Source organism: Haematobia irritans, chromosome 1 (genome assembly GCF_050003625.1).
Source record: "Haematobia irritans isolate KBUSLIRL chromosome 1, ASM5000362v1, whole genome shotgun sequence".
Taxonomy (NCBI): Eukaryota; Metazoa; Arthropoda; class Insecta; order Diptera; family Muscidae; genus Haematobia; species Haematobia irritans.
In genome coordinates this window covers 134,978,433-134,992,280 of record NC_134397.1, presented here as the reverse complement: position 1 = coordinate 134,992,280, position 13,848 = coordinate 134,978,433, and the positions used below count along the sequence as shown (strand labels likewise).

General features: G+C 30.0%; 1 protein-coding gene across 1 annotated transcript in view; it reads left to right on the top strand.

Annotated features, from left to right (window-relative positions):
- LOC142242422 (endoplasmic reticulum aminopeptidase 2) overlaps positions 1-13,848 on the top strand; it is a 108,602-nt gene that overhangs the window by 61,803 nt on the left and 32,951 nt on the right. Inside the window, exons 5-7 of the mRNA XM_075314001.1 lie at positions 4,303-4,511; positions 10,109-10,289; positions 10,369-11,238. Of these exons, the coding sequence (XP_075170116.1) occupies positions 4,303-4,511; positions 10,109-10,289; positions 10,369-11,238 (1,260 nt within the window). The remainder of the gene's footprint in view (positions 1-4,302; positions 4,512-10,108; positions 10,290-10,368; positions 11,239-13,848) is intronic.

Here is a 13,848-nt window from a genome sequence, read left to right as displayed (position 1 = left end):
AGTTTGAGAATAACCTTGCTTTAGTCTCTCCAACAATAACTATCTTTAGAAGCCTCTTCGCTTTATAGAGGCCTAAAGATGGTATCGAAAAAATATGGAGATAAACTAAGACGGACATGCCAAAACAAGTATATACAGCAGTAAGTTCGGCCAGGCCGAATCTTAAATACCCACCACCATGAATCAAATATAATAGTTTCCTTTGAAAATTTCGGGGGGGTTTGACGATAGATATTCTCCCAAGCAGATCAGTTCAACCAGTACCCTTTCCGAAGATAAATTGAAAGATTTTCCCTATGAAGACTAGATCTGATTCTGGATTTATAAGAACCAGTTTTTTTAGTTTTAGAGGAATCATAAACATCTCTTGTAAGTGTGCAAGAAAATTATGAAATAACGCCTTGATTTGAAATCTAAAATCTGTATATTTTTAACCCCATCGTGTAAATGATTGCGAGAAGTAGGTTACTTAGGTTAGGTTAGGTGGCAGCCCGATGTATCAGGCTCACTTAATATAGACTATTCAGTCCATTGTGATACCACATTGGTGAACTTCTCTCTTATCACTGAGTGCTGCCCGATTCCATGTTAAGCTCAATGACAAGGGACCTCCTTTTTAAAGGGTGATACGGTCAAAATTGGGTCAATATAAACTTCACGTATTTCTTTCAAATTTGCATTTAAAAAACCTGAACACCCCTCATTTTGAAGGTGTGTGTGTGTAGAATGTTGCTCCTATTTTGATTTTGGAATTCACTCTTCAGTTGTCAAAATGCCGTCCAAGCAAGAAGAGCAGCGTATCAAAATTTTGCTCGCGCATCGCGAAAATCCGATGCTCGCACGCCAAGCTGGCAAAATGGCTAAAAGCTGTCAAATCAACCGTTACAAATGTAATTAAAGTGTTTGGGGAACGTTTGTCGACAGCCTGGAAGTCTGGATCGGGGGGAAATCGAAAACCGGAAGCCGCTGAGACGACAAAGAGAGTTGCCGGTAGTTTCAAGCGAAACCCAAACCTCTATCTCCGAGATGTCGCAAATAAGCTGGGTGTATCGTCTACAACCGTGCATCGAGCGAAAATACGAGCCGGACTATCGACTTACAAGAAGGTAGTGACTCCAAAATACTACGGCCAAAGCGCGATCCCGGAGGCTGTACACGACGATGCTGACGAAGTTTGACTGCGTGGTAATGGACGACGAAACCTACGTCAATGCCGACTACAAGCAGCTTCCGGGACAGGAGTTTTATACGGCAAAAGGAAGGGGAAGTTAGCAGATATTTTCAAGCACATAAAACTGTCAAAGTTCGCAAAGAAATATCTGGTTTGGCAAGCCATCTGTACCTGTGGCTTGAAAAGCAGCATTTTCATAGCTTCCGGGACTGTCAACCAAGAAATTTACGTGAAAGAGTGTTTGAATAAACGTCTGCTGCCTTTCCTGAAGAAACACGGTTGTTCCGTACTGTTTTGGCCGGATTTGGCATCTTGCCATTACGGTAAAAAGGCCATGGAGTGGTACGCTGCCAACAACGTGCAGGAGGTTCCCAAGAACAAGAACCCTCCCAACACGCCAGAGCTCCGCCCAATTGAGAAATACTGGGCTATTGTCAAGCGGAACCTAAAGAAGACCAAAAAAACTGCTAAGGACGAGCAGCAGTTCAAGGCAAACTGGCTTTCTGCGGCGAAGAAGGTGGACAAGGTGGCTGTACAAAATCTGATGACAGGTGTCAAGCGTGAGGCCCGGCAATTCGGATTTGGAAAATCGAAAGCCTAACTGAATATTTTTCTTGAATTTTATACTAATTGAACTTGAAAAAGAAATTTAATTTGATTTTTTAAATAAACGATTTCACCGATTTACACGCGTTTTCCCTTGACCAAATTTTGGCCGTATCACCCTTTATAGCCGAGTCCGAACGGCGTTCCACATTGCAGTGAAACCACTTAGAGAAGCTTTGAAACCCTCAGAAATGTCACCAGCATTACTGAGGTGGAATAATCCACCGCTGAAAAACTTTTTGGTGTTCGGTCGAAGCAGGAATTGAACCCACGACCTTGTGTATGCAAGGCGGGCATGCTAACCATTGCACCACGCTGGCTTCTGGCGAGAAGTAAAATCTGGAAATTTTACGTTCAGTTTCCAACAATTTTCATGATCAGTGCACTTTCTGTACCCACATGTAATGAAATCGGTCTATATGGAGGCTAAATCCTATACACGTTTTTGTGGGTCTAAAATACCAGTATATTTACAATTTCAGGCAAATCGGTTAAAAACTACCTAAAAACTCTAGAAAACCAAGAAGTTAAATTGGGAGATCAGTCTTATGGAAGCTATGCCAAGAACATGGACGGATACACACAATATTCAGCACATCTAATTGTAGTTCTAGAATCTAGACCCCACATCGGAGGGCCGGTTTATAAAGGGACAATATCAAAAACTGTACCGATACACAATATATTCGGCACTCCTATTTATGGTCATAAACAACCTCCAGATTTCAAATATAAGGCAAATTGGATAAAAACTATGGATTTTAGAAGCCCAAGACCCCAAATGGGGGCTATGTCAAAACATGGACCACTACTCACCATTTTCAGCACACCGCTTTATGGTCCCAAAAAAATCTAGATTTCCAATTTCAGGCAAATTGGATAAAAAACTACAATTTCTATAAGCCCAAAACCCCAAATCGGGAGATTGGTTTATAAGGAGACTACTCGTATATCAAAACATGGACCAATACTCACCTTTTTCGGCACACTTCCTTAAGGTTCTAAAATATTCCTAGATTTAAAATTTCAGGCAAATTGGATAAAAACTACGCTTTCTTATCCTCTTTATAACAATACCTGGACCGATCTTCGAACTTGACCTGCCTGCAAAAGAAAGACGAGTTTGTGCAAAATTTCAGCACGATTACTTCTTTATTGAAGACTGTAGCGTAATTACCTAAATCTCACAACGAAAATGCTATATTTGGTCTGTTCTACTATATGCAGTGGAAACCTGGACCATCAAAATTGCAGACGAGAAAAAATTGAGGCATTTGAAATGTGGATTTATCGACGAATCTTAGAGATACCCTACACTTCTCACACTAAAAATCAGGAAGTTCTGAGACGAATGCATACCGACAGACAACTAAAAACACGATCAAAAGAAGGAAAGTCGCATGTTTGGGTCATCTAATAAGAAATGAAAAATACAAATTTGTACAATCTATATTAAAATGTACTATTGAAGGACGCCGAAGCAGAGGCTCAAGAAAAATGTACTGGCATGCAAACATTCAAGATTGGTCAGGATACAGGGACGAAATAAATATGTACAATACATGCTGCAAAAAATCGAGAGCTGACACAATTAATATAAGAATATGAGAATTGAAAAAATATGTAATATTGTATGATCGTTTATATTCGAATATCGGATACGCAAAATAAAAAAGAAGAATCGTGATTACAACAGACAGACAGACGGACATGGTTAAATCGTCTTAGAATTTCTCACTGATCAAGAATATATAAACTTTGTATAGTCGGATATCGATATTTCGATGTGTTACAAACGGAATGACAAACTTATTATACCCCCATCTCCATTCTATGGTGGTGGGTATAAAAATTAACTTATTTTAAGATTTTGATCACATTTTTGTCAAAATTTTATTTCTATAGAAAATATTGTCAAAATTTTATTTCTACAGAAAATTTTGTCAAAATTTTATTTTTATAGGCATTTTTTTCAAAATTTTATTTCTATAGAAGATTTTGCCAAATTTTTTATAAAAAATTTGATCAAAATTTTATTTCTATAAAAAAATTGAAGAAATTGGTTGGAGTGGAATATTTTGCAAAATCTATCAAAACATCAAGAATTCTATCAAACAGTAAAAATCCAAAGAAGATGTCAATCTCTAATATTACAAAGTGTCGTAAATCCTAGAGCTACAGAAAGGTTACTTATATTACGCAATTAATTTCGAAATTGTTGCCCCTATTTATTAGAATCGAAATCACCATAAGATTCACATTTGCCATTACCCACTCTATTACTGGTCCTCATTCACATTTCTTTTAACTTTGTTACTTGGGTCATAGTGGTTTGACATTTTGGCCTTCTTTACTTTTATTTTCTTTGATATTTTATGTTTATTAAGCAATTTTCGTCTAATGTTGTGTTCTTTCGTTCGTTCGTTCTTTTGGTTTGTTTTAGTCTCTAATTGATGTTGTTATATTTGCTACTTGTTACTACTATTGATGTTTTTCTTTGTTATGTGTTTTTTTCCTTTTTATAGGCCGTTGTACCAATGGGCAATAAAGGCAATGCCATTAAAATCGTGAAATTCTTGGAGTATCCACCACGACAACAGCTGTACATCGAATTGAAGGACAAACTGCGAAAGAAATCCAATTACACACTTAATTTGCGTTGGTATTCGAAACTTAATCCAGAGCCAGAGGGTTTCTATGTGGATCAATATGAAAGCTCTAACGGCTTGGAAAGGTAAGCACACAAAATATTGTAGCATTTAAACCGACAACATATATGTTCTGTGAGGGGAAGGAGGAAAGAGAGAAAAAGCAAGGAAAATATATTACAATGAACTCGTGACATCCAAAGGTGGATAGATTTGCCATTAGTTAAACTTGGCTAGCCCCAGAGAAGGTTACTCTTAAGATTTCATTAATTAACTTGTAATATGGGAATGCAGAGTGGGAGGTTTCAGTTGGTGAAGGATGTAGGTTATACACACAAAAAACTTTCTGATTCTATCACCAAATTAATTGATCCACTTATTTTTTAATTGAAATATCTTCAATCACGAAATTGATAGTACCTATTACAGTTTTAATTCGAAATAAATATAATATATATACATTTTTAATTTATTCATTTACCAATTTAATTGATGTCGATTGTAAAACTCATTTTCTTAACTGATTTTAAATTTTTATTTTGATTAAATATTAATTGTATCACCTCATTTTTTAATTAAAAATTTACAAAAACTTTTTTGATTGAACAATTAATTGTGTCAATTATTTTCTTAATTAAAAATTTAAAAACTTTCACTTATTGATTTAATTGTCTTAATGTTTATAGTTTATTAAAATGTCAATTGTATGAATTTTTTAATTGAAAAACTTTTCATCTTCAATTAACTTTTAAATTGAAAATATTTTAGTGATATTTTTTTCTGTGTGTATTGTGGAGCTAAAAGGAAGTTCAACACAGACAACTTAAGTTTTGTCTGTGTTGAACTTCCTTTTAACAATTTAATAATTTATGTTAGGTCTTGTGGCAGCCCGTTATTTAAGGTTCACTTACACTATTCAGCCCATTGTGATACCACAGTGTCCAGTACAAATAAAACTCAAAGTCCGTATGGCGGACTTTGAGTTTTATTTGTACTGGACATTTTGATGAATTTTGACAAAATTTTCTATAAAAATAAAATTTTGAAAAATAATGTCTATAGAAATATTATGTTGACCAAATTTTCTATTGAAATAAAATTGAATATAGAAACAAAATGTTGATAAAATTTTTTATAGAAATAAAATTTTGACAAAATTTCTATAGAAATAAAATTTTGACAACATTTTCTATAAAAAAAAAAATCTTGCCAAAAATTTCTATAGAAATAAAATTTTGCCAAAATTTTCTATAGAAATAACATTTTGCTCAAAATTTTGTATAGAAATAAAATTTTTACAAAATTTTCTATAGAAATAAAATTTTGACAAAATTTTCTATAGAAATAAAATTTTGACAAAATTTTCTATAGAAATAAAATTTTGACAAAATTTTCTTTAGAAATAAAAGTTTGACAAAAATCGCTATAGAAATAAAATTTGGACAAAATTTTGTACAGAAATAAAATTTGGCAAAATTTTCTATAGCAATAAAATTTTGCCAACATTTTCTATAGAAATAAAATTTTGATAAAAATTTCTAAAGAAATAAAATTGACAATAGTTTCTTTAGAAATAAAATTTTAACAAAATTTTCTATAGAAATAAATGTTTAACAAAATTTTCGATAAAAATAAAATTTTGAGGACATTTGCTATAGAAATAAAATCTTACCAAAATTTTCTATAGAAATAAAATTTTGCCAAAATTTTCTATAGAAATAAAATTTTGACAAAATTTTCTATAGTAATAAAATTTTTACAAAATTTTCTATAGAAATAAAATGTTGACAAAATTTTCTATAGAAATAAAATTTAGACAATAGTTTCTATAGACATAAATTTTTGACAAAATTTTTTTATAAAAATAAAATTTTTACAAAATTTCTACAGAAATAAAATTTTGACAAAATTTTCCATAGAAATAAAATCCTACCAAAATTTTCTATAGAAATAAAATTTTGACAAAATTTTCTATAGAAATAAAATCTTACCCAAATTTTCTATAGAAATAAAATTTTGACAAAATTTGCTATAGAAATAAAATTTTTACAAAATTTTCTATAGAAATAAAATTTTTACAAAATTTTCTATAGAAATAAAATGTTGACAAAATTTTCTATAGAAATAAAATTTTAACAAAATTGTGTATAGAAATAAATGTTTAATAAATTTTTCTATAAAAATAAAATTTTGACAAAATGTGATCCGAATTAAATATATGAATGTAAATTAACAAATTCTGTGATATTTTGTCAAATAAATAATTTTTATAATTTTTTTTTGTTTTATAATTTTTAATGGATTCTAACACTTGTCTAAAATGTTTTACCTCCAATATTTTCACAAATTCGCAATTTTCTGGAATGGATTTACCTTTTTTTTCGACTAAATTTAAAAAATTTGAACAATTTTAATCTTTCTCTGTATTTAAGCAATTTGAAACAAAAACGTAAAATTATCCATTGAAAATATAAAAAAGATGTAATTAAAAAACTTCCTGTGTAGTTGAAATAAGCAACGTATTTGGGAGGATATTTTTGGAAGTGCTTTCATTTTATTTTTTTTTTTTGCTGGGTAATCTATAATTTGACAAATAGTAGTTCGAAGTCTTTATCGAATAGTTAGATATTATTAAGATCAACATTCTCCTGAATTTTTAGCTTCTGTGCACTTACGCATATTTTTCCAATTATTATCTTATTCGCAAGTCTCGATTCTGATAGCCACTTTGAGTACCAAGAAGCGTTGACTGTAATTTGTAAGGTCATATTTTGGATTTTTTGTATGCAAAGACCAAGTTGTATACCGTAAATCTCAGACGCCTCACACAAAAAATTTGTGTCTGGTTCAATCACGATTCACGAATTGAACCAATTAATTTTTTAATTGAAATGTCTTCAATTACGAAAATGATATTATCAATCATAGTTTTCATTGGGCATAAAAATTAGTTGATTAAAAAATTAATTGATTTGATTTGAAAATGTCAATTAATTTGATAATTGATTCAATTAAATATTTAATTGATGTTGTCATTTTAATCTGTTGCACAACACTTGCGAACATTTGTTAAATTGTGTTAATTAAACATATCAGTATAACAGTACAAATTTTGACAAAATTTTAAATTGAAGTAAAATATTGACAAAATTTTCTATAAAAAGAAATGTTGACAAAATTTTTCATAAAAATAAAATTTTGACAAAATTTCTACAGAAATAAAATTTTGACAAAATTTTCCATAGAAATAAAATCCTACCAAAATTTTCTATAGAAATAAAATCTTACCCAAATTTTCTATAGAAATAAAATTTTCCCAAAATTTTCTATAGAAAAAAAAAATTAACAAAATTTTCTATAGAAATAAAAATTTGACAAAATTTTCTATAGAAATAAAAGTTTGACAAAAATCTCTATGGAAATAAAATTTTCTATAGAAATAAAATTTGGAAAAAATTTTCTATAGAAATAAAATTTGGAAAAAATTTTCTATAAAATAAAATTTTGACAAAATTTTCTATAGAAATAAAATTTTGACAAAATTCTCAATAGAAATAAAATTTTGACAAAATTCTCAATAGAAATAAAATTTGGACAAAATTTTCTATAGAAATAAAATTTTGACAAAATTTTCTATAGAAATAAAATTTTGATAAAATTTTCTATAGAAATAAAATTTTGTTAAAATTTTCTACAGAAATAAAATTTGGAAAAAATGTTCTATAGAAATAAAATTTGGAAAAAATTTTCTATAGAAATAAAATTTTGACAAAATTTTCTGTAGAAGTAAATTTTTTATAGAATTAAAATTTTGATAAAATTTCCAAAAATTTTATGTAGAAATAGAATTTTGACAAAATTTTCTATAGAAATAAAATGTTGACAAAATTCTCTATAGAAATAATATTTTAACAAAATTTTCTAAAGAAATAAAATTTTAACAAAATTTTCTAAAGAAATAAAATTTTGACAAAACCTTGACAAAATGTACTATAGAAATAAAACGTTGACATAATTTTCTGTAGAAATAAAACGGTGAAAAAATAGAATTTTCTATAGAAATTAAATTTTGTTGTTGTTTTTTATTTCAGCTTAAAACCATACATTGACTAAACTACAAGAGTAGCTTAACCAACAGAGGAAAAGAATGTTTGTCAAATTTATTTGGGCAAAGCCCTATAGACTGCAAGATGGTTGGATGGACGCACGTTTCGGAATTACCACATTCCTCATCAGCATCCTCTACTTGCAGCAAAACTATCAACCAATTATCAGAATAAATTCAGGCAGTTTATTAAACCCAACAAAAACCACACTTGAACCCTCCGAAAAAAGGTTTTACATTGATAGCCGGCTTATGCCGAAATAAATTCGAAACAAACATATCTCTTTTCCTATGCCACTGTCAAATCATCGATTTGAATTCACATGGCTGGGTTTATTTTGAGCGTGCCTCCTCTTCTTTTTCCATTTGTTTTGTTTTGTTATTGTTGGTTTTGTTCTTTAAGCATTGTTGTTGTTTTTTATTTCAGCTTAAAACCATACATTAAATTTTGATAAAATTTTCTATAGAAATAAATATAGACAATAGTTTCTATAGACATAAATTTTTGACAAAATTTTCTATAGAAATACAATTTTAACAAAATTTTGTATGGAAAATTTAATAAAATTTTCTATAAAAATAAAATTTTGACAAAATTTACTATAGAAATAAAATTTTGATAAAATTTTCTATAGAAATAAAATATTGAAAAAATTTCTATAGAAACAAAATGTTGGCAAAATTTTTTATAAAAATAAAATTTTGACAAAATTTCTACAGAAATAAAATGTTGACAACATTTTCTATAGAAATAAAATTTTGACAAAATTTTCTATAGAAATAAAATTTTGACAAAAATTTCTATAGAAATAAAATATTTGTATAATTTTTTATATGGTTTATACATGATTTGCGGCGTTCTTATATGTATAACTTTTGGCGAAAATTCTGAGTGTTTCAATGTTTCCCCAAGTAGTTTCATCGCAATGTGAAACACCGTTCTGGTTTGTTTATTAAAAGTTAGTCCCTTTAAAAGATTGGTCCAAAATTCCTTAATCGGAAGTGGAAAAAAGTGATAGGGGATCCGGGGATGCTCCTTAAAAGAAGTATTTGTGGAAGAACTTCAAACTTTAAATAAAAATCTTAGAATAATATTCGGCTTCTGTCGATTATTGCTGTTTTTGCCGAACATCAGCTTCGGACGAGCTCTAGTAGGCAGTTAGACTCCGGTATAATAACAGATTGCTATAAAAATTCCAAAAAACTGCAACGCATAAATGAATTAAAAAAATTGTGTACAATTAAATTAGACTTTCCTTTCCAAGTTTATCGTTTTTGTGATGCTTGGAAAATCGGTTATTTGTTTTAAAAAGAACCGGTTTAGGCCACTAGCCCGATTTTTTAAAACAGAGAAAAACCCGACATTCAGTAACAGTTTTTTCAGTTAATTTTTTTTTTTTTTTTAATTTATTCAAAATTCCAAATTCCTCCGAATTTGGGATTTTTTGGGGAATAGGGACACTTTCTTTGCATTGGGATTTTTGGGATTTGATGGAAAATTTTGAAGAAGTTTGCAATACATTTGTATGAAATTTTCTTTATGTATACAAATTAAATTTATTTTTTTTCGTTCTCTAGATTATTGGCTGCTACAGTTTTTCGGCCGAATGGTGCACGAAAAGCATTTCCCTGCTTCGATGAACCACATATCAGAGCACCATTTCGGGTTTCTGTTTTTCGAGATCGTTTCCACATAGGTCTATCCAATTCCATTGTGCATACCACGGAAGATGTGGGATTCTATATGGGTACAGGATTGGTAAGTAGAGTTAATTTGTTTTTTCCACCAAAAACCATTGAGAATGCGAAATTCTCATACATTTTTTCAACCCTTACAGTTACGTGACGATTTCATTGAAACACCACCACTACCTGCAGATGCTGTGGCTTGGGTTGTTAGTGATTTTCAACGGGAATCTCTACAACCATCCGCTGCCTATTTACCAGCTACCCAAGCTCCACCTTCTGGGGCAAGTGGTCGTAAGTCGGGACAGTTAAGTAACTACACGCTGCAAAAGGATAAGAAGCCTCCAGTGCGTAATATCACAGCTCTAACACATTCTCTGAACATCAATATTTTGGGTAAAAATTTAACCACCACCACTACCACAGTAGCCCCTGCAAAGGAGCTGGATAATTCGAAAAATTTAACAGCTCTTAGCCAATCAACACGATCGAGCATTACTCGAGCCCCCTCGTATACATTTTATGCTCCACGTGATCTGCTGCCAAGATCATCGTTTATCTTACATACCTCCCGTGATGTTTTGGAATATTTACAAACCTGGTTGGAGGTTAGTTATCCATTGACCAAAGTGGATTTTGTAGCGTTGCCTTCGTTGGATCGTAATATCATATCATCATTGGGTTTGGTCACCCTGAAGACATCATTTCTTACCGATCCTGAATCAATAACCACTGCGCAATATCAACAGAGTACACTTTCGGTAGCTGAAGCTATAGTACGGCAATTTTTTGGAGGTATTACCTCACGTAAGGTTCTTAAAGACGTATGGCTCTGGGAAGGTCTAATTAAATATTTGGGCATCCATACTTTGTCGCCGTTGCAAGAAAATTGGCCTTTGCGGGAGACCTATCTATTCAATATGGCCACAGCTGCTTTGGATATAGATGCCATTCAAGGATGGGATAGCATTATCAATGGAACCAGCCATGATGGTAACAATGAGGATTTCTATATACAAAAAGTAAGTATTGGAGTTAGTATGAATAAGACGGTATCCTTTTTATCTTCAATCACTAAATTAAGTGGTCCAATTATTATTTAATTAAAATTCCATCAATCATATAAATGATTAATTATCAATCACCAGTGTCATTTAAAAAATTAATTGATTTAATTAAATAATTATTTGATACAATTTATAAATATGCAATTTCTTAAATCGGAGAAATGATGGTATCAATCACCAAGGTCAATTTGAAAACTAATTGTTTTGATAGATTGTAGTTTTACATTTAAAAAAACAAAAAACTAAAAAAAAATAAGTTGAGTATTTTTTCAAAATTGAAAAGCAAATTAATAAAATTTTTAATAACATTTTTTTTTTTAATTAAAAAAAACCTATAAAATTTTGAATTGACTATTCGTTTAATATTAAAGCTGAACTATTTAAAATTTTTTATTAGCAACAAAGATTTAATCTAAGCAATAATTTTAAATGAATATTTTTTTTTAATTTAAAAAAATTCAAACAAATACTTTAATTGTAAATACCAATCAATTAAATTTTCAGTTAAATATTTTTAAAATAAAAAAATATAAATAAATAATAAATAATAAAATCAATTTTTAGTTGAATATATTTTTTTTAATTACATTTTTAATTGAATATTTTTAAAAATTAAAAATGTAAATTAAAAAAAGTTATTGTTTTTATAGATTGTGGTTTAAATTTTTAATTTAATTGAGTATTTTTGTAATTAAAATAATCAATTAAATTTTTAGTTTAATTGAATATTTTTTTAATTTAAAAAATCGATCAACTTTTTAATTAAATATTTTTTAAAATGAAAAAATTATTTAAATTTTTAATTGAATGTTTTTTTAAGATTAAAAGAATATATTAAATATTGTATTGCATATTTTTTAAGCTAAAAAAAAAAACTATCTAATATTAAAAATTTTAATTAACAAAATGTTAATACAAACAAGTATATACGGCCGTAAGTTCGGCCAGGCCGAAGCTTATGTACCCTCCACCATGGATTACGTAGAAACTTCTACTGAAGACTGTCATCCACAATCGAATTACTTGGGTCGCAGTAACACTTGCCGATGGCAAGGTATCTTAAAACTTCCTAACACCGTAATATACACCACATAGTCCATACGTGGTATATATTAAACTAAAAAGGCCGATTAAATACGTATATAATTAAGTTTAAAGTTTCTATAGAAATTAAATTTTGACAAAATAAAATTTTGACAACATTTTCTATAGAAGTAAAATTTGGAAAAAATTTTCTACAGAAATAAAATTTGGAAAAAATTTTCTACAGAAATAAAATTTGGAAAAAATTTTCTATGGAAATAAAATTTGGAAAAATTTTCTATAGAAATAAAATTTGGAAAAAATTTTCTATAGAAATAAAATTTTGACAAAATTTTCTATAGAAATACAATTTTGACAAAATTTTCTATAGAAATAAAATTTGGAAAAAATTTTCTATAGAAATAAAATTTGGAAAAAATTTTCTATAGAAATAAAATTTGGAAAAAATTTTCTATAGAAATAAAATTTGGAAAAAATTTTCTATAGAAATAAAATTTGGAAAAATGTTTCTATAGAAATAAAATTTGGAAAAAATTTTATATATAAATAAAATGTTGACAAAATTCTCTATAGAAATAAAATTTTGACAAAATTTTCTATAGAAATAAAATTTGGACAAAATTTTTTATAGAAATAACATTTTGAAAATGTTTTGTATAAAAATACAATTTTTGTAGTTTATTTTTGGCTCGAGTGGCAACCGTGATTATGAACCGATATGGACCACTTTTTGTGTGATTGGGGATCGGCTATATATAACAATTTTGGCATGGTTATTAGCGGCCTTATACTAACACCACGTTGCAACCGGACATTTCAACCGGATCGGATGAATTTTGCTCCTCCAAGAGGCTCCGGAGATAAAATCTGGGGATCGGTTTATATGGAGGCTATATATAATTATGAACCGATATGGACCAATTCTTGCGTGTTTGTTAGAGACCACATTCCAACACCATGTTCCAAATTTCAACCGGATCGGTTGAAATCTGTCCTCCGGAGCCTCCAAGAGGCTCCGGAGGACAAATCTGGGGATCGATTTATATGGGGGCTATATATTATTATGGACCGATATGGACCAATTCTTGCATGGTTGTTAGAGACCATATACTAACACCACGTACCACATTTCAACCGGATCGGATGAATTTTGCTCCTCTAAGAGGCTCCGGAGGTCAAATCTGGGGATCGGTTTATATGGGGGCTATATATAATTATTGACCGATGTGGACCAATTTTTTCATGGTCATTAGAGAACATATACCAACACCATGTACCAAATTTCAGCCGGATCGGATGAAATTTGCTTCTCTTAGAGGCTCCGCAAGCCAAATCGGGGGATCGGTTTATATGGGGGCTATATATAATTATGGACCGATGTGGACCAATTTTTGTGGACACCATGTACCAACTTTCAGCCGGATCGGATGAAATTTGGTTCTCTTAGAGGCTCCGCACGCCAAATCGGTGGATCGGTTTATATGGGGCCTATATGTAATTATGGACCGATATGGACCAATT